Raw genomic sequence first — 26,900 nt, 5'->3', positions numbered from 1 at the left:
TCTAGCCTTTGCCTAAGGGCTCTTTGTGCATATTGAAACATGCCCTCAAGGGTTCAGGAAGGCTGTTTACAACTCTACCTTAGCCTTTAATTCCTATCTATTCAAAGCCTCAAGGTCAGCCAAAGGTGGTAGCCTAAGGTCTTTTCTAGTCTTTCCTGGTCATGTGCACTGTCCTATGCCTGTCCTAGGAAGCCTTCTGGGTTCCTAGGAATTTGTCAGAGCTGTTGAATGCGCCCTACGAACTTCTAATTTCCTAGCTTCTCCTTTTAAGTGTTTTGGTCAGCTTGTTGGTTACCCTATGTTTGTTGCCGCAGGCAGCTATCATGTTAAACAATTGCTACTGATTATTATTATTATTATTATTTTGTCTTTTTGCCATTTTCTTGGGCCGCTCCCACGGCATATGGAGGTTCCCAGGCTAGGGGTCGAATTGGAGCTGTAGCCGCCGGCCCACACCACAGCCACAGCAATGCAGGATCCGAGCCGCAACTGCAACCTACACCACAGCTCATGGCAACGCCGGATCCTTAACCCACTGAGCAAGGGCAGGAATCGAACCTGCAACCTCATGGTTCCTAGTCAGATTCATTAACCACTGTGCCATGATGGGAACTCCTACTGATTATTTTCTACAAATTCCCCTGTGGAAGAGGCTGTTCACAATGGGTGAGCTCTGAAGCAGGTGGAATAAAGAAAACTCTTATGAGGATTTTCCAAGCAACAGGCAGACCAGATTACATGATGATGGTTATCTGGGAATGGGGCTATGGAGGAGCTGCAACTCCACTCTGCCCTTTCTAGAGACTGCTAGGCTGCTGGTTTTCACTGTCATTGTAGGGCTGTCAATTTTCATGGCTACTGGAATTGAGGTGAAATGAAATTCTCCTTACTTTGAGTATAGTTTGGATTTAGAGGACTTACATAAAGAAAGGAGGATGGAAAAGTTAAAAACCAGTAATTTTACAGTGGGGAAACTTGGTGCACAGTACTGTAACATCAACAGGGATAAGTCATGTTAATATCTTATACCCAATGAAATGACGCAGTGAGAAAGACACTTTACCTCTCTGATAGTTTTCCTAAAACCCGTAATTACAGTGTAATAATGAGAAAACATGAGACAAGCACAAATTGAGGGACATTTACAAAATAAGCTTCCCAGGACTCTTCAAAACTGTTGAGATCATAGAAAACATGGAAAGACTGAGAAATTGTCACAGATCAGAGAGGATTAAGCCATGATGGCCACAAGTAATGTAGTTTCCTAGATTAGATCTTAGTACAGAAAAAGAACATTAGTAGAAAAACTGGTAAAATCCAAATTAAATCTATAGTTTGGTTAAGGTTATTGTGCCAGGGTTAATTTGTTTGTTTTGACAGATATACTGTGCTTATGTACCAGAAGGCTATAGACATATATAAACCTCAGTACTATCTTTGGAACTTTTCTGCAAATCTACAATTATTCCAGAATAAGAAGTTAAAAATCAGTTGGTATTCATCATATTAACAAACTAAAAATAAAAATCTATGTGATCATCTCAACAGATTCAGACAAAAAGGCATTAAAAATATTCAGTACCAATTCATGATGAAACCTTCAACACACTAGAAATAGAAGGGAATTAGTCAGTCTGATAAAAGGTTTCTAACAACACAATGATTAAAGGCAAATGTTTTCACTTAAGATTGGATGTCTGCTCTTACGACTTGTATTGAACATCATACTGATCATCCTAGCCAGTGCAACAAGGAAAAAATAAATAAAATGCATATAATCTAGAGAGGAAGAAGTATTTATTCATAAATGACATTATTATATATATAGAAAAATTGAAAGAATTTTTTTAACAGCTACTGAGACTAATGAGTGAGCTTACCAAAGTCACAAGACATGGAGCAAAATAAAAACAATCAATTATATATGTCTGTATAATAATAGCAACTATATAACAATAGCAAATAACAACTAGGAACTAAACATTTTAGATGGTTATTAGGTTCTTATTTTTTTGTGAGCATCACTGACAAAGTTTTTAAGTGTACGCTACCTCATTTTTCTCATAAGATACATGGTTGTTTTGGTTCAACTTTGCAGAGCATGATGATTTTTAATAACATACGTATCATATTGCAGAAGAACTAACTATAACTTCTTTCTCTGACAGTTTCTTTCTACATCCCATCATCTATAATTTACTTACTTATTCAACTCTAGCATATACCTTAAATAGTTTCAGAATTGCTAACCCATTCCCCAGGGAGAGGCAAATTTGTCAACTAGGATAGTGTTTGTGTATAGTTCATTTTATTTTTAGGCTTACAGTATCCAGTTGATTTTTTTTTTTTTTGGTCTGTTTTTTAGGGCTGCATCCCCAGTATATGGAAAGTCCCAGGTGAAGGGTGGAATTGGAGCTGTTAGCTGCTGGCCCACACCACAGCCACAGCAATGCGGGATCTGAGCTGCATCTGCAACCTACACCGAAGCTCCTGGCAATGCTGGATCCTTAACCCACTGAGTGGGCCAGGGATCAAACCCATGTCTTCATGGATACTAGTTGGGTTCATTACTGATGAGTCGTGATGGAAACTCCAAAATATTTTTATCTAAAGTTACTTAGGTCAGCTCCTTTTTATTCCATCCCCTTTAGTGAGGTAATGTCATACATTGGTAATACAGTTAGATTTATTTAGCTCTTACACTTCAGTATTTGAGAGATTTTTGAGGTAGTTTGTATATGGTGTAACTTCATTCTTTTTGCATGCAGATATCCAGTTTTTTTTTCCAGCACCATTTGTTGAAAAGACTGACCTTTCCTTGAGTGGTCTTTGCACCCTTGTCAAAATCAATTGAATACACACACACAACATATATGGATTTATTTGGGGCTTTCTTCTCTGTTCTTTTGGTTGATATGTCTATCATTATGCCAGTACCATATTGTCCTATTTATTATAGCTTTGTAGTAAGTTTTACAGTTGGAAGGTGTGAGTCTTCCAATTATATTTTTCTTTTTCAAAACTGTTTCTGGGTATTTGGGGCTCCTTACAATTCCATATGAATTTGAGGATCAGCTTTCCATTGCTACAAAAAAGGCTATTAGAATTTCATTGAACCTATGGATTGCTTTGAGAATGACTGATGTCTTAACAATGTTAAGTCTTTCTATCCATGAACACTATATATCTTTTCATTATTTAGGTCTTTTAAAATTTCTTTCAGCAGTGTTTTGTAATTTTGTCTCATTTCTTTAGAGTTATTCCTAAGTATTTAATGATTTAAGATGCTATTACAAATGGAATTGTTTTCTTAATTTCCTTTTGATTATCCATTGCTTGTGTATAGAAACAACTGATTTTTGTGTATTGATATTGTGCTTTGTAACTTTGCTGAATTTATTTACTCTGTTAGCTTCCTTGTGGGTGGTTTTGTTTGCTATTGTTCTATTAACGTGATATATTAAATTGATTATTTTCTTATGTTAAACTACTTTGTCATGCCGTATAAGCCCTGTAATGTGCTGTTTGATTAGTTAGTAGTATGTAGATGTGGGCTTTTGTGTCTGGCCTTGCTTGGTGGGTTTAGGATCCGGCGTTTCTGTGAGCTGTGGTATAGGTCCCAAAAGCAATTCGGATCTGGCACTTTTGTGGCTCTGGTGTAGGCTGGCAGCTACAGCTCTGATTCGACCCCTAGCCTGGGAACCTCTATATGCCACAGTTGCAGCCCTAAAAAGACAAAAAGACAAAAAGAAAAAAACAAAACAAAACAAAAAAACAGAAAAAAAACCCCATTTGGTAGAACTCACCAGTGAAGACATCTAATCTTAGACTTTTCTTTTTTGGAAGGTTTTTGATCACTGATTCAATCCCTTTCTTGTTAAGAGTCTATTGAGATTTTCTATTTCTTCTTAGATCAATCTAGGTAATTAGTGTGTTTCTAGGAATTTGTCCATTTCATCCAAGTTTTCTAATTTACTGATGTACAGTTGTTGTATTGTTGTATTATTTTCTTATCCTTTTTATTTTTTGTATTGTTGGTGGTAATGTCTCCACTTTCATTTCTGTTTTTAGTTATCTGCATCATCTCTATTAGTTTAGCTAAAGGTTTATCAATTTTGTTGATATTTTTCAAAGAAATAGTTTTTGATTTCTCACGGCAATGCTGGATCCTTAACCCACTGAGTGAGACCAAGGATCAAACCCACATCCTCATAGAAACTAGTTGGGTTCATTACTGCTGAGCCACAATTGGGAACTTCTCTGGCTGCTTTTAAGACCTGACTGTTATATTTAGTTTTAAGAATGTGACCATGATATGCCTGGGAGTGGTCACTGTATTCCTGATGGAATATATATAAAGAATATGTATAGTAACAACTCAAATATCTAAGAATTTGAAAATGGCTAAGTATTCATTGATATAATGGAGTGGTAATGAGTAAATCTGTAGATTATGTTGGTACAAGATAAAATATATATGAAATAATGTTTAGTAAAAAGTATTATTATTATATATACAAATATTTGAAAAAGGAAAAATATTCATTTAGACAAGAAACTTATAAATTTAATAGAGTTATATAAGTAGTGTATTGTTCTCTTCTGAAAACTTGTTTTTTATAACAGCTTTATTGATATAATTCACATACCACCAAACTCTCCTATGCAAAAATATACACTTAAAGTGTACAACCTTAAGGTTTTGAATATATTCAGAGTTGTTCAGCCATCTCCACAATTTTAGAAAATTTTATCACCCCAACAAGAAACCCCATAGCTGCTAGTAGCTGCTTACTAAGTTCCCCAGTAGCCCCAGTCCTAGACAATGACCCGTCAACTTTCTCTCTCTATGGATTTACCTATTCTGGACAATCTGTATAAACAGAAACATACAATGTCTGGTGTTTTCTGACTGGCTTTTTCACATAGCATAATGTTTTCAAAGTTTATCCATGGTGTAGCATGTATGGATACTTTATTTCTTTTTATTGTTAAATACTGTTGCAATGTTATTTTGAGATCATAATTAACATTATAATAAATAGCTCTATACAAAGCCTTCTAGGGTTAGATTCTCTAATATGGAATCAGTGGATCAAAGGAAATGAACCTTCTTTTTGTATTATATTTCAGTTTTATTTATGTACCTCAAAGGATTACATAATGGGATTTTACTTTAATTTCCTGGAAACACAAGCAAACATTAACGAGAACACCCTTTGGCCACTGTTCTCTCCCAATCCGCTCTTCACTCCTTGGGCCTTTTCCTCTACTTTCTAGCCCTTAGAGGCAGTCATTATCCTGAGTTTGGTACATAATTCTTTCAACTTGTTTTTCATAAGTTTCTCCTTCCTCTCTCTCTGTCCATATATGTCTGTGTATATACACATGTATATACATCTTAGAGGTTTTAAATTACTTTTTATATAGAGGGTAATGAATTCATTGTGCTGCCTGCAGCATAAATCCCTATGTGCATTATTAAAGAGAACAAAAACTAATTATTATCACTTCTGTCCTTCCCATCAATATTCATATCATATAAATAAACCATAGTGTAATGGGAGATCTGAATCCCAATAATTGACTCTAATAGCCATCCTAATAATTCATTCCATGCCCTCAAGATAATACTATATTGTATTTCAGGAGGCTATTTGATTTCAAGGAAGGTAAACAGGATTAATTTCAAGGGTCTGTAGATTCTGTGTGGGACCAAAGCACTTAATTTGATTGTAGATTTGATATAGTTTGATTGTAGATTTGATAATGAACTCATTCTTAAACTCTAAAAGTGATAACTAATTACTATATAATTGGAGTAGACAGTTAAATCAACCATTTAAAAAGTGGAACCTTGTGAATTAACCCAAATATTTAACAGGTTCTCTGCTGGTATTTGGGTTATATGAGAAAATATTTGATTATTTAGGTTTGGAGGAGGCCTCTGGCATTGTCCAGCAGTCAGAGTGACTGATCAGGTATAACAGGTTTCCTGGCTGCAGTATGAAAGCTAAGTGGCCATGAATTATTTTTTACTCAGATCTCTTTATTTTTTTTTCCCAGAAAGCAATGATTTCTTTTTATGCAAAATACCTGATGGCAGCACATATCATTCATATTTTCATGTTGTTGAGTCTGAATTGTCTCTTGTTTCCTGGGCCTTTTAAACTCTGAGGATTGAGATCATCTCAGATCATATAGATATTATATCTAAAATATGACAGAAATCAACATCTCTATGAAACAAAAAGCCTCGCTAGATATAGAGAACAGACTTGTGATTGCCAGAGGGGAGGGGGATGGGAGAGAGAAGGATTGGGAGTTTGCAATTAGTAGAGGCAAACTATTATATATAGGATAGATAAATAACAAAGTCCTATTGTATAGCACAGACAACTATATTCAATATCCTGTGATAAACTATAATGGAAAAGAGTATGAAAAAGAATATACATGTATAACTGTGTCGCTTTGCTGTGCAGCAGAAATTAACATTATAAATCAACTGTACTTCAATACAATTTAAAAAAGATATCTCAGGTAAAGTTAAGGCAAAGGCCATTTGGTTATTTTGGGGGGGCAGCTGCTCTGAAACTGTCTTAACTATCTTCTGAAAAACTAGGAAAGGACTGACTAAGAGCCTATACCAAAATTATTTTTGAAGTTTCAAAATTTTAGTTCTCTGTTTAAAAACACCATGCTGTCCTTTTAGATCATTCTGCCACTAAATCACTCATGCTAAAGTATTATGTTGACTTTATAGAAGAGAAAGCAGTGCTACTGTTTTTTTATTTTCTTTTGAATTAGAATTTAGTAGGAATATCAGATACTAGTTACAGCATTTACCTATCTATGTTCTAGCTCTCCTTCCCCATCCATCATGGAGACCCACTCAGTGAATGGAGTTGGATATTTACATAAAATAGCAAAAGAGGAATTAGCAGAAACACTGTGCTAGTGTAGAACCCACATTAAGAGCTTGGAGGTAGTGAGGAAAACCAAGATGTACAGTAAGCCTAATTCAATTTGGATTTATTTTGCATGCTTAATGATTAGTGTAAAAGAACCGCGTGCCTATTTAATTTATAATTAGCATCCAAAACCTCCTTTTCACAGACTTGTAACCTTTATTTATTTATTTATTTTAAAGACCATCTATTGAATGTTGAATTCTGGATGTGATATTTTGTGTATCTTCCTCTGCTTGTTCAACACTTACAACTCTTACAGGAGAGTAGGTACTAGTATTATTACCTTTTTTTTTCTTTTTATGGCTGCGCCTGTGGCATATGGAAGTTCCCTGGCCAGGGGCCCAATGGGACTGGAGCTGCAGCTGAGGCGTATGCCACAGCCCTGGCAGCAATGGTGTGAGCGGCTTCTCCATCTATGCTGTAGCTTGCGAAGGATCCTTAACCCACTGAGCAAGGCCAGGGATGGAACCCACATACTCACAGACATGTCTGGGTCCTTAACCTGCTGAGCCACAAGGGAACTCCTATTACCATGTAATAGGAGTCTTGAAGTCTTTGGACTTGATCGATTGACTGGCAACTGGCGTTTGGGGAGCGCCATTTTGAAATCTGGCGGCCTATTCTGGTCAGGCTCTAACTCAGAGGTGGGTTTAAACGGTGCAGAAGGCAGTGAAGTGGGACAAATTCTGGGGTTTACTCCATCAGGCTCTGCTCCCAGGCATACGTGTGACCTCTGGCATTAGGACTGCAGTGACGTCTGCCCTGAAGAGAAGAGTTTCCACCGCAAACCAGATAGTTCGGGGAGGCCCGGCAGTCCACATGCAGCAGGGCCCACTTCTGACCACCTCTCAAACCTTTTGCTGCTTGGAGGAAGCCAGACCAGGAGCTAGGAGCTGGTAACTACCGCACCCTTCTTCGCTCACTGTAATTTAGTAGGCCCGGCCTGTTTCAGTATCTTTAAGCTTTTCAAGGTGCCAATGCACAACGCTGAGCCTGCCCCTGCGGGCATCTATGTTTCCCCAGGCCGCCCAGGTACACCTTGTGAGAATTGGGGAAGAATCCTGTGTTTTGCCCATTATGGCCCGCTCTACATTGGCAGCTCGCAGAAAGAGGCCTTCGGCGGCGTTCAAAGTGAGCTTCTCATAGATATCTTTACTGCTGGCCCACAGCCGGTTTTCTCCTGAACGCGATCTGGGTGTCCGCGGTGGGTGGGAGCGGAGAAGGGGTGCAGGAGCAAGTCAGAGAGAACTCACTTAGGCCCGCACGCCCTCCCGCCTGCGCATCCTCCTGCGCCGGCTTCGGCGGAGGAAGCCGAGCCGCAGTAGCCGCCGCAGGCTAGGACACGGGTTGCGGCCCCGGTGCCACCGCGGGTGCCTCCATCGTCCCCACCCCCGGAGTTGCCGGCCTGTCTCCGCCCTTCTCTCCAGCCTGCCGCCTGCCTGCAGGTGAAGCAGCCAAGGCCGCTGAGTAGGTGCGTGGGGATGATCTCACCCGCGCGCTCCGCGCCAGGAGGAGGAGGAGCGGGAGCTAATCCAACTTCCGGGTAGTGAAGCCGCAAGCCACCGGCATCTTGCTTTTCTTCCCCCCTCCCTCTGCACCCCTCGCCTCTCCCTCCTTTCCTTTAATTCCCGGCCCCACCTGCCAAAATGAACAGCTCGGACGAGGAGAAGCAGCTGCAGCTCATCTCCAGTCTGAAGGAGCAAGGTAGGCGGGCGTGTGGCCGCCAGGTGCGGGCAGCACGGCCCGTGGGCGGGGACGGCTCCGGGGCGCTTGGTTTGGGGTGGTGGAAGCTGGGCGGGAAGTGATGCGGCCGCAGTGGGCACCCCAGTAGCTCCGTCACCCGTGGAGAAACGTCCTTCGCGCCCCGCGCGCTTTGGGGAGCCCAGGGCAGAGGGTAACATGCGGGTGTCTGGGAGTGTCTCTCTCGCCGGGCTGTGTGGGAAGCGTTACCCCCTGGTTGCTTAGCAAGTGAGGCAGGTTTAGGGGAAGGGACGTGGATTCGGCGCGGACAAGGTCCCACGGTACTGCCTTCCACGCGGGAGAAGCGGGTGGGGTTGGTTGTCTTGGAGAGGGGGCGGTTTGATCGCCCTGCTCCCTAGTCTTGGCCCCACCCTTGCACATTGAGGCTGGGAGGCCTGCGGCACTCCTTCACAGCCTTTCCAGCTTTTCTATCTGCTTTGGCCTAGTTCCTCTTTCCTTACCCAGCTAGGATTTTCAGACCATGGTGTGTTTTAACGCTTCCCATTTTTAGTAATTTATTAGTCTGTGAGGCAACAGCCTGCGCGTGTGGGGCTTCTTGAATTAAGACTTGGCTGTGGTTTGCAGGAAAGCCAGGCCATGTACATGCATTTCTACTGGTGGCTAGATAAAGAATAGTTTTAATGCCCTAATAAAGAAGTGTTTTAGTTGGTCATTTTCATCACTTAACACTTATGAACAAAGCCAAATTACTAATCATATATGATCCTAACACCTTTTAAAATTATTTTTATCCAGACCAAAGGTGGTCTGAGAATATGGGTCAAGAAAGAGAGGAACTATACAAATTTAGAAAGTGAATTGTATAGGAACGTGTGCTTTTCTGAATAACTTGCTAACATGGCCCTGTAGTGGAAGGGGCCCTGCTCTGTGGCTAATTGTGGTGTTTAGTCCCAGCTCTTTCACTTCTCTTGGCTCAACTCAGCAACTCTGGGAACTTGGAAGAGTCACTTCCCTTCCATGTGTCTTACAGCTAATCAAGCCTTACCTGACTAAAGGCAAGGGCTAAACCAGATGATTTCATGAAGTCTGTCCAGGACCATGACCTGTTGCTCCTTGACGCCATAAACATACCATTCCATAACAGTATGTGGATTCCTCTGGAGTATGCACTCCTGAAGACAAATCTCAGCATGACTGTTTAGTAACTGTATGACCTTGGGGAAATTATTTAACCTCACCAAAATGGACAGAATACATTCCTCTGTGCTATCTAGTATCTACAAAGTGCTGGGTAAATGTTAATGGCTTTTGCCTTCTCAGTACCTTCAGCTCCCATCCTAGATTAGCCTGATGTCATAAAGTCAGTCACAAGCATCAGTGAATCTTAGTGGATGGGCAGAGTGCCTTTATCTGGAATTTCTCAAGTGTTTCAGTGAGGGGCTGGTTTCTATTAGTATTTTATTTCTAATAACACCTCACCCGCCCAATGTAAGGACTCTTTATACCTATTCTAGACTGTTGGAGCTTTCATTATTGGTAGTATCTGTCAGTGGATACCAGATCTTTTGATGCATGGTTAGTTGTCAGATAATGTCAAAATTTAAAATTTCACTTCTCATTCTGTATATAATTTAAAGGATAAATTAACAATGCAGATAATCCACAAGTTATTTATATTTGATTTTGGAACACATTTCTATCTTTGTGTTGGATTTGAAAGCTGAGAAAAAGGGAGGAGTCTTAAGTTTCTGGTTCTTTCTCCAATTATGTTGGAAAACAAACAAATCCATGCATTAGTATTTTTAGAGGATATATTTCCTTGATTATGGGTATATCAAAGGCAATAGAACAGCTAGACTCTGTATTTCTTTGGTTACACTTTTTTTTTCTTTAGGATATTGAGTTGGTTACACAGCAGCTGTTGTTTTTTTTTTTTTTTTTTTTCAGCCCACGTGTAATTTTTATACATCTCAAAACTAGGGTGTTTATTTGTCAGTGGATCATAGACTGTGATAACAATTGACTTATTTCAAGAGTATTTCATTGTTGTTTAACCTATGGAACTAACCAGGAAGCTCGGGAGTTGAGGTTAAAAACAAAAACAAAAACAAAAAAAAACAGGCAACTGGTTGTTTGGGCTCTTACCAATGTTATGATCAATTTTGTAAGCTGGTGTGTGTGCTTTGTTTTTGAAAACAGACAATGCTTTTTATTGCCTGTTAACATTGTAAATAATTCCACTACTCCTGTTTAATGTGAAGAAGAACAATTATTGATAAAATACTCTTATTTTCCTTTTTTAATGCTGAGTAAACATATTTATTTACTTCTTTGACAAATACCAGGTACCTAGCGTATGTGGGCCCCAAATGCTATGCACTGGGGGAAGAGATGGTGAACCAGACAGATAAGTTTCTTGTCTAGTAGGCCATCATTAATCAAATAATCATTCAAATCAGTTTTTACAATTATCTTTTTTTTTTTTTCTGGGATAGATTCTTAGAAATGGAATGATTGGATTTGAGGGCAGATACATACAAAGTTTTGCTGGACAGTGCAACATTCCCACCTAGCAGTGTCCATTTCCCCAGGCATTGATCAGCATTGACCATCCACAGTCATTACTAATTTGGCGGCTTGACAGATTGCTTTATTTTTGCCATTCAGCTGAATAAAAATGATACCTTTAAAAAATTTGTTTGACCTGGTTATTAGTGAGGCTTGAAATCTTTTTGTGTGTTTATTGGCCATTGAGGATTCATCTTATCATTCCTTCTCTAGTATGTTTTAAGTCTAAAATCTCAACCCATTCCCCAGGAGGGTGTTCAGAAAGAAGGTTCCCATCCATTCTAAATGGCAGAGCTGACAGCAGCCTTCCCTAATGTGAAGCCTTTAGTGGTGTGGTGAATAAGGTTGCTTTTGACAAAAGTTGTGAAATGTAATGACGGAGTCTGTCATAATATGAACAATCTCTAATTTATACTTACGATTCCCTAAGCTCTATGTCTTGTAAATCACACCCACTTCTGAATTACTTCAAAACATTGTATGTTCCCTTCTAGTGAATGGTATAATTAGCTATATTATGTCTTTCTGGAAAGTTATATTATGTCCCCTTAAAAAAAATTAGCCAGTGTGCGATTGCTTATGTTCAAGCAGATGTTGAGGTAATGAGGTAATTCTCCTTTTGTCTTTTTGGGGGCTTTATTTTATTGCACTGATTGACATCTTTAATGCACTGAGAAATAGCAACTTGGGATACTATTTCCAATGCATATTTCTTCACTTACTAAAGTGGACATTTCCCTTACAAAACATAATACAATTTGCTCCCCTTCCAGAATTCTGTTGGGAAATGATAGACTTAGCTCTCAGCATTTGTTTAAGGTACATGATTTTCTTTGTATTTCATTCAGTCCACATGCATTGAATATTCATAGCCAGGCACTGTGCTAGGCATCAGAGATACAGAGATGGAAAAGCCTTGTCCCTGCTGATGAGGAGTGCCTAGTCTAGAGATGCTGATAGAATGTCCAGTTGGCCTCATTTGGGTCATGTGTTTAAATCCTTTGGACAGGGAGGGGCAGAGCACCTTGATTGGCAGCCCTCACAAAGACCAGTGGATTGGCGTAGTCCAAAAGAGAATGGTGCCACTGCCGGAAGGGCGGATGCAGGCTGGGCAGAGACAAACAACAGATGTCCACTAAACTGGTCATCATAATAATGCTGTGTCATTTGGATCTTATTGAGGAACTTTGAAGAGAGGGATTACCGCTTAGCAAAAAGGATGTTCTAATGTAAGATCAATACAACAACAACAAACAAGCAAAAGTTAGGAGCTATTCCTGGACTAACACTATTAAAAATGGATTTCCTATGGTAAGATAATTGGTTTTAAAGCAAGGTATCTTCTTTCATCTTGGGAATTGGTATCATTTTCTTCAAGATTATTCAGCTAATGCTTACAGTTCAGCTAAAAATTTATTCAAGCTTATTCCTAGAGCCAAGTTAGTAATTAAAAGGCTTCCAGTGTTCCCTTGGCTGCTAGACTAGAAAGTAGGTAGAGCATTATTTTGACAAAAGGGGCTGAAACTATTGTCTACCACAATGACCATATCAGTCTAGAAAAACTGAAGCATTGCCAATCTTGGATCCGTACAAAGTCAGTCAGTAGAAAGCAGTTTGGGACTAAATGTTCGCCTTGGGGTCAAGTGCAAACTTGGCTTTATACTGCTATTTTCCAAGTGTGGTCCAGGGGCCATTTGTATCTGAATAACCAGGGTACATATATACTTATTTACACATGAGAAGAAGGCTGGTAAACTTATTTTTCTTCATCCGGTTACATTTTTGTGAGATTTATATTTAAAATTTTTTTTCTTTTACAACAAAGTATAATATGGGTTGAGAAAAGTGCACAAAATGGGAATGAACATCTCAATGAATTATTTTTAAAAAAGCAAATATGTCTCTAACAACACTTAAATCAGAACATTTCCAGAAACCCTTTCTTAACCACTCCAGTCGTTGTCACCTTCCTTTCCCCATAGTCAGTGTCACCAAAGATAAGTTTTGCAAGTTCCTGAAATTTACCTAAATGGAATCATACATCGTGTATTACTTGCTTCTGTCTTCTTTCATTCATTACATGTGTGAGATTTATCAATATTGTTGCATGTAGTTGTGGTTCATTTGTTTGCATTGCTGAATAGTATTCCATCGTATGAATATATCAGAAGAATTAACGCTTATATACTAGAGATCAGGGGACAGCAGACTTTTTCAGTAAATGGCCAGTGAATAGCTATTTTAGGCTTTGTGGGCCATATGGTTTCTGTTGTAAACCAGCATATTTATTAAAAATTCAGTTTCCTCCTAAAGTTGGCTGCCGAAGAGACCCCAACTGGGTAACAACCCTCCATGAGGTGGATATTCAGCATGGCCTGAGAAGTTACATCTTCTAGTAAGAATTTCACTGTTGACTTAACACTTCCATTAGGTAGATCCATCATTTTTAAAAATTAAATGTTTAAATTTAAAAATAAACATATGCTTACAGAAGAAAAAAGCATATAGAATAAAAATACAACTACTTATTCCTTTAACTCATTGTTTCTCAGTCTTTATTTCATTATACTGTCTTAGAGAGTCTTTTCAGATACCTTTTCACCTTAATTGCTTCCCATCCCCTATGAAATTTTAATACCACAGATATACTCTGCATCTTTTTATGTACCTGATCCTTTGGAGGGCTACAAGCCATTGTCATATATAACTTTGTTTCTTCTTTAAGGGTTATATCACCCTGTTGGTAATGCATGTTGTAACCTCATTTCCTTTCTTCAAAGTTATCTACTGTAACCTTTTGTTGTATTTCTTTCTAGACATTGGGTTTGTATGTGCATATATACTTATCACTTAATATATATTGTAGAATTCGTATCAGTACATATAGAATTAAATCTTTAAAAATTGATTTCATAGTCTTCCACTCTATGGATCTCCCAACAGTGTTTTCTAGAACTAATGTCCTCTAGAAAAAAACAAACTTCTTTATTTCTATTTTTTCTATTAAAAATGATGCTTCTAGCAATAGATAAGAGTTAGAGAGGTCATTATGAACTCATGCTTAGCTTGCTATAGATGCAGATGGTTCTATATGTGTGTGTGTGTGTTTAGTTAGTATATGCACATCTGTTTCATTTCCTCACCCTGTCAGCTGAGGGCCTACGTGTCCTAGTAGCAGTGAGCACGTCTAGCTCCAGAACATGGCTTCTAATCCCATTCTCTAATAAAAGGAATTGGGTTCCTGGGGAGAATGGCTGATTCTAGGGCTGGAGTGACTAGGCAGACTCACCGTATACAGGATGAATCTGGAGCATCTTGCAGTCTTGAAAGTAAAGAGGTGCTCAAGCAGAGAGCCCAGAATAATGGGGATTTGTCGAAGAGATACAAGAGCCAACTGGAAGAACTTCCAGTGGCCAAAGATGGAAGTTTGAATAACAAAATATTGAACTATAACCCAAAGTATAAAATAAATATTCACGAGTCCATACTAATGTAAATAAATGGTTGAACAGATAAATGAGAAGAGACATACCTTCCATACAGGACAATTCCAGATAAATTTTGTTTACTGCTGCTCAAAGAGGTTGAGCATAAACACCCTGCTCCTTAAGTGTGGGCTGTGCATAGTGACTTCCTTCTAAAGAGGACGGTATGAAAAGGGAGGGAAATAGTAACTTTACAGTGGAGGAATCCAACACGTTACTTCAGCTAGGTGATCAAGGTTGATTTCAGTAGTGATTTAAGTCATGTTGACAGATGTACCTTTGATATGAGATGCTGAAAATGGCACTTTACCTCTTTGGTTCTCGCCTGAAAACCCATATCCTAATCATAAGGAAAATATCCCAAATAGAATGAGAGACATTCTACAAAATATATGATCAGCACTCCTCAAAACTGTCAAAGTTATCAAAAAAAACAAAACAAAACAAAAAAAACCCCAAGGAAACTCTGAGAAATATGTCATAGCCGAGAGGTGTCTGAGACACAACAATTTAATGTAATGTAGTATCTGGATGGAATCCTGGAGCAGACCTAGAACATTAGTTAAAAACTGAGGAAGTAAGATAAAGTATGGACTTTAGTTCATAATAATGTGTCGATATTGGTCCATTAATTGAAATAAATGTACCATACTAATGTAAAATGTTAATAATAGGAGAAACTGGGTGTAGGTTATATGGGAACACTACTAGATTTGCAATTTTGCTCTAAATGTAAAGTTAATAAAATCAGAGTTTATTGGCGTTCCCACTGTGGTGCAGTGGGTTAAGAATCCAACTGCAGCTGCTCAGGTAGCTCTTGAGTCACAGTTGCAATCCCTGGCCCAGTGCAGTGAGTAAAGGATCAGGTGTTGCTGCAGCTGTGGCCCAGATTCATTCCCTGGCCTGAGAACTTCTATATGCTGTGGGTGTGGCCATAAAAACTTTTTAAGTTTATTAAAAACAGTTACATCCTTGTAGACATATCTGTAAGTGCAGCTGTAGGAAAAATTCTCAAAAGTGGAATTGTTAGATCCAAAAAGGATGTGCATTTTAAACTTTGTTATGCTGCAGGTTTTTATAAAGCTGCTACACAACCAAGCTTTGCTTTAAAATGTAGAAGGAACACTACTTTTTTTTTTTTTTCAATCTGCATACCATGCTGGCTAAGTATTTTAAACATTAAAACACGAGTTCTGAAATTTTCGTATGATACAGTGAGCAGTAATGTATTAGGATCCTTTTAGTTACTTGGGTCTGTCTCAGATCCGCTATGACACAAGCCAGGGTATGTTTCTGTTGATGAGCATTGTAGTTGCTTCCAGGTTTTGGCTGTTGGGAATAAAGCTGCTATGTACATTCACCTGGTAGTAGGGTACGGGGGAGGGGGAGCGGGGGGGAAGGAGATTGTCCCGTGATAGGTAGTGAGCCTGTGCCTCATGGCCGTGACTTTCACAAGTGCATCTGGGTATAATTTTTCCCCTGTAAGTGAGACAAGAAGGCTAAAAGGCCTGGAGTTGAGTATTACCTTCCTTGAAGTCTGTTAGGCTCTGATGAAATAATTTGTCTTGAGGGAAGGCCTTAAGAATAGAATGCTCTGGGCATATTTCATGATGGCTTCTTTCCTCCTCCTCCGCCAGCAGCAGTAGGGAAATTTTCGCAGTATTCGCTGGGAAGACCCAGTAGCACTCCTGGAGGTAAAACTCACAAAAGAGGCTTCCTGAGACTGGCCCACCCCTGCAGTTTTGAACTCTTAGACTTGTTGGAACTGAACCTCTCGCAGTTTGTCAATTATAGTTTAGATTTTTCCTGCCTTGGTGCTGGTTAATGAGGGGGTTCTGCACCTTGGCTTCTGCTCCAAAAAGTTGTAGTCCTCTGTATCTGCCCAAGTGTCTCTCTCATTTGAAGAATAGCAATTTTCCCCATGACGCTACTTCTCTGATGGATCTTAGAGGAGTTGTTGATTTTCAGTTTGTTCAGCCTTTTTTTGCTATTATGAGGACCAGAGTGACAGCTTATGAGCTCCTTATATGCCAGACCAGAAACCAGGCTTGTGTCTGTATTTTAAAGCTACTCAGGTTCCTTCCTTTCTGTTGGTTAATTTGAAGTCATTAATACAGTTTGTTGAGAGTACTTTCTTAAGCATCATTAAATCATTAAGGCTACTGTGTGTTCTAACCAAGTAATGAGTGGATTTTAGGTTTGCTGTAATTTTCTTTTTGGATATGAAATCTGTCACCTCTGTTTTTTGATCAGGTTTTCCAGCAGTGTTTTCCCTGGCTTTTCTTATGCTTTAATTAACAAGTAAGGTGTAAGTGACTTTTCTTTCTATTCTGGCTTTAAGAGCAGGACTCACTGGGTTGTGTGCAGGAGAGAATGTCCTAATTGAATATTATCTGTTATGACTCATGTCCTCATACCCCATTAGTAAGAGGAGTTTCAAGGCCCTGTGATTCTCAGAGATGCACACTTGGTGGATGAGAATATACATTAGAAGATCTCATGAGGCAGTGTTTCTCTGGTTATATTTGATGGCTCTTTAAAGCTTCATTTTAATTAAGTGTCTTGTTGTAACATATGATGTAAGAGGCCCTTATAGAGCAGAGAGTATGTGCTCTTTTATGATTTTGTTCATATGAAGATCTAGCTCCATTCTTCCTTCTTCCTTAATTTAACACACATTTATCAAGTGTCTACCATGTCAGACATTATGCTAGAAGAAGGCATCGGGATGTATAAAGACATGGCCTTCACCCTAGAGGGTTATTTCTGGTCCAGTGCTTTAGCACATTGCACACAGTAATGCTCAGAAATGGTTTTTACATGAATAACTGAGAGTCAGTAGATTAATTCTTCTTCCACCATTTCTTACTGTGGGATTTGTCTTTTCTGTGCATTTGTGTCTTCATCTTTCTTTCTTTTTTTTTTTTTTGTCTTTTTACAGCCGCACAGACCTATACTCAGACAGCTCATAATGTTGCATGCAGATGCTTTCATAGAGATATATGAACAATGTATTCTAGTAGTTATGTTAGGGATATAGTACTGATTTTTGCCCAAGGTATGTGGAGAGAGTTTCTTAGAAGAGATGTCTGTTGAATTGCATTGAAAAGGAGGAGGTAGGGAAGATGGGATGGGGAGGACCTTGCAGTCAGAGGGAAAAATATTCGTAAAGACACCTGGATATGAAAGGTCTTAGAGGGTTCAGGGAAGCGTTGGGACTTTGAGTGTGATGAAGTGAGTTGTGGTCTCTGAGGCTGAATGGGGAGAGGAGAGGAGAGTGGGGTTCCCAGGTTGTGAAGCTAACATTTTTGGTGGCTTTTAAACAAGAGAATGAAATAACCAGGCTGCTTGGTTACAAATGCTAACTACCGTGTAACGAGGAACTTGGCATAGAGGGGAGCTAGAGGCTGGATGAGAGGGTTTTGCCATTATCCAGGGTCAGAATTAGGGCAGAGATACTGGCTGTAGGGGAAGGGCAGATTGGAGAGACATTTTGATGTCTGAGCTGTTTGGTGATCCTTTGGAGGTGGAAGAAGGTGGGGGAGTCAGGGGTGATCCTGAGGTACTAGGTTGAGGACTAGGTAGCTTATGATCCCTGCGTATAGGAAGTAGGTAGGTTTGGGTGAACGAGAATTGATGAGTTCACTTTCTAACATGTTGAGTTTGAAGTTCTTGTAAGTGCTCTGGACAGAGACGTCTAGAATTGTGCTGTCCAGCAGAACTTTCTGCTCTTGATAGAAGTGGTACCTAGTAGCCACTTGTAGCTATTGAGCATTTGAAATGTCAGTGCAGCTGAAGCGCTGAATTTTAAATTTTATTTAATTCTCATTAATTTAAATGTGAGTAGCTGCATGTGACTAGTGGCTACCACATCGGGCAGTGCAGGTCTAGAAAGTATTGGTAGGAAGGTACTGATCTGGAGCTCATATTAGGATAGGGTGTTTAAGCTGAGAGGTTTTCAGGGGCACTGGAGTCTTCCAGGCTAAAACTGGAAAAGGCTCAGGCAAACCGATTGTTGTTTACCATAGCCAGAGGTGTTACTGGACTGTAACCATGAACCTTAATTGTCATGTTTCTCAAGCAACTGACTCTCCTCAGCTGCTTCCTGGGATGGCAATGTCATGACTTGCAGTTTGGAAAGAAAATTCCCTTTCTTGGCATTAGGGAGTTAGAAAATAGAAAACCAGCATGATTCTTGAAACACGTGCTCTGCTTGATATTCTCCTTGTTTCCTCCACATCTTCTTTTTTCTTCCCTTCTATACCCTATGTAGTGAGTCCCCTCTTTGGCTGCACATTAGAATCACCTGGTGTGCTCACTTCTAAAAAAAAAAATATGTATGTCCAAGGTCCCCCCTAGACTAGTTAAATCAGAATCTTGGCTTGGGGGTGACGGAGAGGGTCCTAGAAGGCTGGAGGATTTACAAGCTTCCCAGGTGACTCTAACATGCAGCCAGCTTCAGGCATGCTTTCACTTCTTTGCCAGCTTCCTTTTTACAACTATAGTTGATCTTTAGCCCCTTCTCTCCTCCTTTTATTTGGTGGAGGGTATAGTACTGAGGATTTCAGAGACCGTATAGCACTGCCAAAAAAGAAGTGGCTGAATAACATAGGTCACTTCAGTTTTTACCAGTTTTGCTGATATATAGATATTCAGTAGGGTGTGTGTGTGTGGAAGAGAGGGAGGGAGAGGACCAGAGAAAGTGGGCTTGGTTTTTTAAGTTCAAAGAAATAAACATACAAGTAAATGTTTTTCTTTTATGCCCTATTCCCCAAATGCCTCTTCCCATCACCAAGTGGTTGAGTTCTTCCCTTTCTTTTCCGTTCTCCTTTCCCTGTACCTAGCTTCATTTTTTTTTTTTTTGAAGTCACACATAGTCACAGAAAGCATATTTTCTGTGGTTTCCATTAAGATATGATAGGTGAAGGGTTATTAATTAATGCTTTTCATAGAGACCCAGTAATTGGGAGTTTGCAGTATTTCATCTGGATTCTTTTGGCAATAAAATGGAAGAATAGTATTGGTATTTTAAAAAAGGCCTTCAAAACTGTTATCTGATGTTTTAAATAGAAAAATTTTCTTAATGTCAGAGTAAGATCATGGTTTTTAAGCCCCTATTTTTGTATGTCTGTAAAGTAGCTCATCAAGAATAGAGTGGTAAATTCAATTTTGATTTTTCAGCTTTCTCTAAAGATACTCTTAAATGTCAAGTAAACTAAAGTCTCTCTCTCTCTATTACATATATATATATATATTTTTTTTTTTCGAACCACTATTAGATACAGTAATAAGATTTAGGACCATGACCATAGACTACCCATATTTTTAGAATCTCTTAGTTCTTATTTCTTTCTGTTAAAAAAAGGAAGGAGGGGGCATTTTATTAATTTTTCAGAACTAAGGACAGTTCATACTTGCTGGTTGGGGTATGCGTGGTAGTGGCTGATAAGGAGCTGGTGTGCAGCGGGCCTCATTCTATGGTCAATCAAATCTTTTCTCTTGAAACTATTTTTAAAAGGGCTATATATTTACATGTATACATTCAGCTATTTTATGGGCTATCCAGTTTTCAAAGAATCTTTTTGATTGTGGTTTCAGTAAAATTGTCCATTGGTTCTTACTTAGGTGGTCATGAAGTGCTGATAAAACTTCAGGGCGTTGATGGTATAATCCCATAAACATTTGTTTATTCGCATTAGATTTTAAGATTTCAGTCTTGACATCATAATAACTATTCTAGACCCTTTAGAAATAGCGTGTACTTTACCAAGGGAATTGTTTTGGGGGTGTTCTCTGCCCCAGTGGTTAGGATCATACACTTGCAGAATTAATGACCAGGTTATCTGGAATACTCTTGAAAACACTTGTTTCAGATTTTTTATTTCTATCTACAGGTTCTTCACAGAAATAGGAACTCTTTTTTAAAAAAAGAAAAATTGAGCTTATTGTAGATAAATCCCAAATGAAATTAAAAAAATAAAGTATAGGAGTTCCCCTCATAGCTCAGTGGAAACAAATCTGACTAGTATCCTTGAGGACACTATTTTGATCCCTGGCCTCACTCGGTGGGTTAAGGATCTGGCGTTGCTGTGGCTGTGGTGCAGTCCAGCACCTATAGCTCCGATTAGACCCTAGCCTGGGAACCTCTGAATGCTGTGGGTGTGGCCCTAAAAAGACCAAAAAAAAAAAAAAAAGTATAAAAATCCAGTCTGATGGTTGCCTACTTCTCTGCTGCCAGGCAAGGTGCTGTTCTGGGAGTGGGCTGCAGTTCTGCTGGGCTCACCTTAGACATTCTGCTCCATCATTAATCCTAGATCATTCTCTTTCTTCCCATCATATGCTGTGAACATCACATTCTCAACCGTGAGGATATCTGAAAATGGTGATTTGGCTAAAAGATGAATGTTGAGTGTTCAGGTGATTTTTCTAGCAGTAGAAGATTTTAAGTAGAAAACTAATACTTTTCTAACATAGTTGGAAATGTTTCTGAAACAATTCGCATATTTTCCCAACTGAGTGAAATGAATCTGTCTAGGATCTGATCGTGGCTTGGTGGTCAGTGATCTTGCACTGCTTGAAAATAGTTGTTCTTAGCTGAATGCTCATAGCATAAACTTTTTCCTCTGCAGATAAAGTAGATATGTGACATTGAGTGGAATGTGTAAGCCTACTTTATTTTCTGGCCAATTTAAAAAAATAAACCTCCAATTGCAGCAGCACAGACTAATCATCTAGGAAGGAACTCGAGTAACACCCACCTGTCTCCTTACACAGGCCCAAGTGCTAAGCATCAAAGATGACAAGGGACTGGCACTTGTGTCTCATAGGTCTTTCTCATAACCTAGGAGAACTGAAATTCAGCTTGGTGGGCCCACATCCACGCTGGTCTCTTTTTCTTCCTTATTCTTAAAAGCAGGAGCCCTTCTTCTGTGGCCTCTTCTCCATCCCACCCCCAACCTAGTAAATAGACAATGGAGGTTAGTTGGGTTCCCGGGTTTTTCATGGTAAACTTTCGATAGCATTATAACATTGCCTTTCTCTTTTTTTTTCTTTTAGCGATAGGCGAATATGAAGACCTTAGAGCAGAGAACCAGAAGACAAAGGAGACGGTTTGTCCTTTACCCTTTCTTTCCTCTCTTACATGTGTAAAAGCCTAGGCAGCATGGCGCATTGTTCTGCCACCAATTTCAGTTAAATGCGAATGAGAGTTTTTTTTTTTTTTTTTCTTTTCTCCTGCATGTGTGGTTCAGGCTAATATCAACTCCAGACTCCAGATGGTAAAGAATAGCAGGCATGCCACAGTGGGCGCTGCTCTGGGAGATTAACTGCACAGCTAAATGTGCAGCAAGGCACCAGGCCAAGCAACTCAAACCCCCAAGAATTGTACTTTTTCCAACAGTCAGATTTGGGATGCTAGTGATGGAATTGAAGGCCTGAGACATTTACCTTTGGGGCTCAGACGTATTAACTCTGGCAAGAACTCTTTGGAGTGCAGTCATTGGTGTTTAACTTAGAAGCCTCTATAAACCTTTTGTGTGTTTGCGTCCTCTAAGTATGTGAATAATATACTGGAAGCTTAAAAAACACCCAGCGTGAAGACAGTAAAATCTGGTGAATAATTTCCTGGGTTCTGGCAGTTTTATTTTTTAACTTAAACAGTTGAATTCTCCTTACCTTTATGTCTCTGAACATGTCCACTTAAGATCTGTGAGTGTTTTTTATTTTTATTTTATTTTATTTTTTTTGTCTGTTTAGGGCTGCACCCATGGCATATAGAGGTTCCCAGGCTAGGGGTCCAATTGGAGCTGTAGCTGCTGGCCTACACCACAGTCACAGCAACGCGGGATCCGAGCCGCATCTGCGACCTACACCACAACTCACGGCAATACCGGATCCTTAACCCACTGGGCGAGGTCGGCAATCGAACCCACAACCTCATGGTTCCTAGTCGGATTCGTTAACCACTGAGCCACTACAGGAACTCCTGAGTGTTTTTTAAATGTATTTTTTTTCCCTGTAAGAATAGAGAAAGGACAGATAGAAGGGAAGGCTGAGTTTTAAAAAAGTAGAGGGACTGAATAGAAAATGAAAAGGAGAGAGCAAGACTGTCCATTATTATTTTTTTAGATGTTAAATTTATTTTAGAAATCAAAAATTTTCTATTTTTAGAAATTAGTTTGATAGGAGTATTTAAAGGCGTAACATCCATGGTGGAAAATTAATAAAACAGGTCCTTCATGGTTATTAAAGAAGGTACTCATCATTGCTATAAATTATGTAACCTCGTCTTTAAAATTTCAGAGCAAGAGCTGTAATGAAAATTGGCAGTGAGCTAAACATTGTAAAACTTGCAGCATATGTAGAGGGTATTGAGCTCTTAAGAATCATATTTAACCTTTTTATTCATATTAATTTGCCGCCTATGTTGATATAATATGGTTGATGATATTAGTGGTAAGTACTCTAGTTCAAAGCACATTATAATGGATTTTTAGATCATTATTTTTTACCCAGTTTTCATGCTGCTTTGCTTATTTGTAAATAAACCTTTGGTGTTCTATGAAATTTTAAGTATCTTTCATTAGGCAATTCAGGGAATGATAGGTGGGGTGATGAAACTATCTGTGATAAAAGGTGGCTGCTGCCTGCATCTCTAATGTGGTAAGATAGTCATAGAAAATAGTTTGACAAGATTTCTAATTCTAACACCATAACCACCCCAAATCACAGATGTCCTCAGGGTGCCAACAGGTGGGAATTATGTAATTAGATCCTAGGGCCCTGATGCCCCATCATTTCAAAGCGAAGCTAATGGGTGATGATTAAGCCAGATAGCTTGAGCCTCCAATACCCAACCATCTTCCAGCTATAGGAGAAGAAGCCAGGATGTGATCAGTCAGTTGAGTCTCTTCTGGGAGTTCCCACTGTGGCACAATGAGATCGGTTGTGTCTGTGCAGCACCAGGACACAGGTTGGATCCCTGTCACGGTGCAGCGGGTTAAGGATCCTGTAGCTGCGGCATATGTCACAACTGTGGCTTGGATCTGATCCCTGGCCCAGGAACTCCATATGCTGTGGGGTGGCCAAAAGAGAGAGAGAGAGAGAAAAGAAGTGTCTTTGTAGATGTTCCTGGTGCAAGAGGTGAAGAGCCTAAGTTGGAAGAGTTAGTTCAGGAGAACATCTTGACTTAACCTAGAAGATATGGGGAGGGAAGGCAGACAAGTGTCTTCCTGTGATAGAGAAAGAATGACATGACTAACATAAGAGGAAGAAGAGTAAATTTTTTGTTTTTTCATCCCCTTCTTTAATCCTTGCTTGCTTGTTGACCTAACATTGCCCTGAAAATAGTAGATGTTCTATAAACATCTGTTGTTGGTGGTGATGATGGTTGGTTAACTGCGAGCCACTTTCTGCAGTGAGATTTTAAGTGAACCATCTGTTATGCAAGTGAATTATAGGTAAGATGCATTTGGTAAAAGAAGGATTATAAATTACCTTAGCCCATTACCTGTTTACATGTTTCTCTACACAGAGTATGTCCTGATGCTTTTATAACATCTGTGTTGACCTGCTTCTTTTCTGATTCTTTAAAAATAACTATTAACAGAAATGGGAAGAAAAGAAAGGAAAGCAATGTGCAGTGCCGTGTGGTTGGATAAAACAAAATGGGTTTTAAGTTTATTGCACTCTGTTTATCTTCTGTTAAAAGACTAGAGGGCTTATTACTGCGGATTTTTTCCCAAAAGAGGGGGGCTATTTTACAAAGGAGGGGAGGCTGTAATAAAAGCCTTTTTATACAGCATAGAATGAGTAAAAGCAGCTTTATTTCCGGAGGTGGTAAATGGAGAACACCATGTTCTCTGGCAAAGCACTTCCTCGTGCCTGGCTGGGTGAGCTTTGTCCATTCCCCATCAGCAAATATGGTCATTCTTACCCCAAACCAGAGTTCAGTTAAATCAGTCAAGATAGGAATCTAAGGTAAGACTCCTTTTGCCATAGTTGATTTGATGTGGGAACATTTTGCAAATGTGGAAGGGACTAGAAAAATTAATGCCAAGTGTTTTCCTTCCATGTGTCCACATTAAGTCTAGCCACCTTTGTTGTCAGATCGTGAACCGCATACAACGGGAAGAGACAGTGGGTGTGATTTCTTTGGGTAAGATCTTTTTATGTCCTGTTTTCAGTCTCCTCTGTTGAGACAAGTGGTAGGACATGAGTTTCCTCAGAACAGGCAGTTGCTTAAGAGACTATTACCAAGTAACTGTGGACTTGCCTATTCCTTTATCTCCCTTATCTGACGCTCCAAACAGCCCTGTGCCAGCTGTGTTTCACAGAAAACAAGACTTCAGGGCTTAACACAGTCTAGATTCGGACCTGGGTGTTCTGATCACACATGTTCTTTTTGAAGCAGGTACACTTATGAGAGCTAATTTGTCCACAAAGGTCTTGGTTTTATTCTTAATTCTTTCTTGTTAGCTCATGAATTTTGCACAGAAAATGGTCAGACTCAATACTTTGCTGGATCGCTTGTCTTTACTATCTATTGGTTTGTATTGAAAAACTGAAAAGTTAAACATCAGATCAATCTTACATCTGAAAAATTCTCATGTGTGCATGCCTCTGTGTGTGTTTGTGTGTGTAGACTCTGACATAATGCACTCCGAGGGTAAGAGCAGAAGATTTGGGAGGGTGGGCCAATGTTTTAATGATCTTTTCCTTTGCAGTTTTCCCTTTTAAAGAAAAATGTAATGCTGATCATTTTGTAGTTTTTATCAATAATTTTGAGGATGGAATCAGAAGCTGAGTTGCTAAGGAAAACTTTTTTTTTGAAGGGAAAACTTTTTGCTAATTGCCTTCTGAGTACTGGGTTATAAGGAAAAATGGGTGAAGGTCCCATTCTTGAATAAACCCCCTCTAATGAGGGACACAAGCAAGTTGACAGATAACTGTGACAAATTGTATGGTTATAAGTGAATGCTTAGAGTTTGGGGGTGGGATGGGAAAAGAACAAAAAGACGAGGTTCTTACTCGATTCCATTATTATCTTAATGCTTAGGTTCAATGTCACTTAATTTTTTCAAAGTCTTCTCTCTTTCACCAGAAGAACTAATTGTTTTCCCTTTGTAATAAAAATCTGTATATTTCTTATGCACTTAAAACATTTTGTCAACCAAAATTCATTATCAGATGTTATATAGGGTACAAGTAAGAGTTGTCTGGAATGGGTTAAAATGTAAAATCTTCAGTTTTTGGTTTTTTTAGACATCAAGATAAGTGGAGATTATGGAAAGGCTGCTATTTTCCATTTTTTCCCTACTTTTTAAATAGCGTTATCAACAGTGTGTTAAAAAATGAGGCCAATCACATGGAAAATCTTTCAAAATATTTTTGGGGTAAAGAGAAATAGAGGACTATATATATTGAAATCAGCCAAATGAAGTTTTACTTTGCTCGTGAAGCAATCATCATATTTAAATGTGTTAGTCATGCTTCTACAATTGAAGGGCATTCTCTTATGACTCATTCAGGATCTTTGTCATAATTGTATGGGGTTTTTTTCCTATATGGGGGGGGGAGCCTCTTTGAGCTTTTAATGGAATAGCTTTCACATTTCTCAGAATGGTGGGGGTGTGTGTGGAGTGTGCATAAAAAGAAGGAAATCTGTGGAATAGAAGAATGTCTGCCTTTGAACAGTAAGTATTTATGTTTAATATTATGTCCTGAGATCGAGTTTTGAAATGAATAAATGTTTAAGTGGCTGATTAGGAGTCGTTTGGGTGAGCTACTGTTAACAGTGCATCAGGCGGTTCTGTCAGCTTGCCAGGAACAATGAATGAAAAGGGAATGAGACAGACACTTTCCAAGACTTAGGTTTCAAGAAGCAAGATAGATGATACTGTTTGCATCTTGGCTCAGTTGTCTATTGTTAAAATTTCTTCCTCTTGTGTAAATTTCAGAGGTGAAGGTCCCAAAGTATTTTATTTTTAAAAAAATCAATAAAGAAACCACTTTAAAGAGCAAGATATGCATCCATTATGCTAACTGTTCATGCATAATACATTCACATACATGCAGTTTCTTTAGAACAGAGTGGCAAGTGGTTGTGCCAGAGAAAAAGTAATTACTTAGCAGTTTGAAAGTGAAAATGAGTCTCTTATTAACAGCAATCTAT

General features: G+C 39.1%; 1 protein-coding gene and 1 long non-coding RNA gene across 9 annotated transcripts in view; both read left to right on the top strand.

Annotated features, from left to right (window-relative positions):
* Positions 1 to 8,105, top strand: part of LOC146397086 (uncharacterized) — an 88,185-nt gene extending 80,080 nt beyond the window's left edge. For all 3 annotated transcript variants that reach the window (XR_014827064.1, XR_014827065.1, XR_014827066.1), the window contains 2 exons: positions 7,680 to 7,870; positions 7,998 to 8,105. This is a non-coding gene — a long non-coding RNA (uncharacterized LOC146397086). The remainder of the gene's footprint in view (positions 1 to 7,679; positions 7,871 to 7,997) is intronic.
* Positions 8,106 to 8,515: 410 nt separating this feature from the next.
* SHTN1 (shootin 1) overlaps positions 8,516 to 26,900 on the top strand; it is a 100,025-nt gene continuing 81,640 nt past the window's right edge. For all 6 annotated transcript variants that reach the window (XR_014827008.1, XR_014827011.1, XR_014827009.1 and 3 more), the window contains exons 1-2: positions 8,516 to 8,678; positions 21,785 to 21,837. Coding sequence is in view for 2 of the 6 variants with exons in the window: in XM_005671487.4 (XP_005671544.2) it covers positions 8,621 to 8,678; positions 21,785 to 21,837 (111 nt within the window). In the remaining 4 variants the exon portion in view is untranslated. The remainder of the gene's footprint in view (positions 8,679 to 21,784; positions 21,838 to 26,900) is intronic.

This window comes from Sus scrofa, chromosome 14, assembly GCF_054392235.1.
Source record: "Sus scrofa isolate SSC_HxYL_T2T_F1_AM1 chromosome 14, Sscrofa_HxYL_maternal_Yorkshire_Landrace_v2.0, whole genome shotgun sequence".
In the NCBI taxonomy this organism is placed as follows: domain Eukaryota; kingdom Metazoa; phylum Chordata; class Mammalia; order Artiodactyla; family Suidae; genus Sus; species Sus scrofa.
This window is presented reverse-complemented; position numbering and strand designations above follow the sequence as displayed.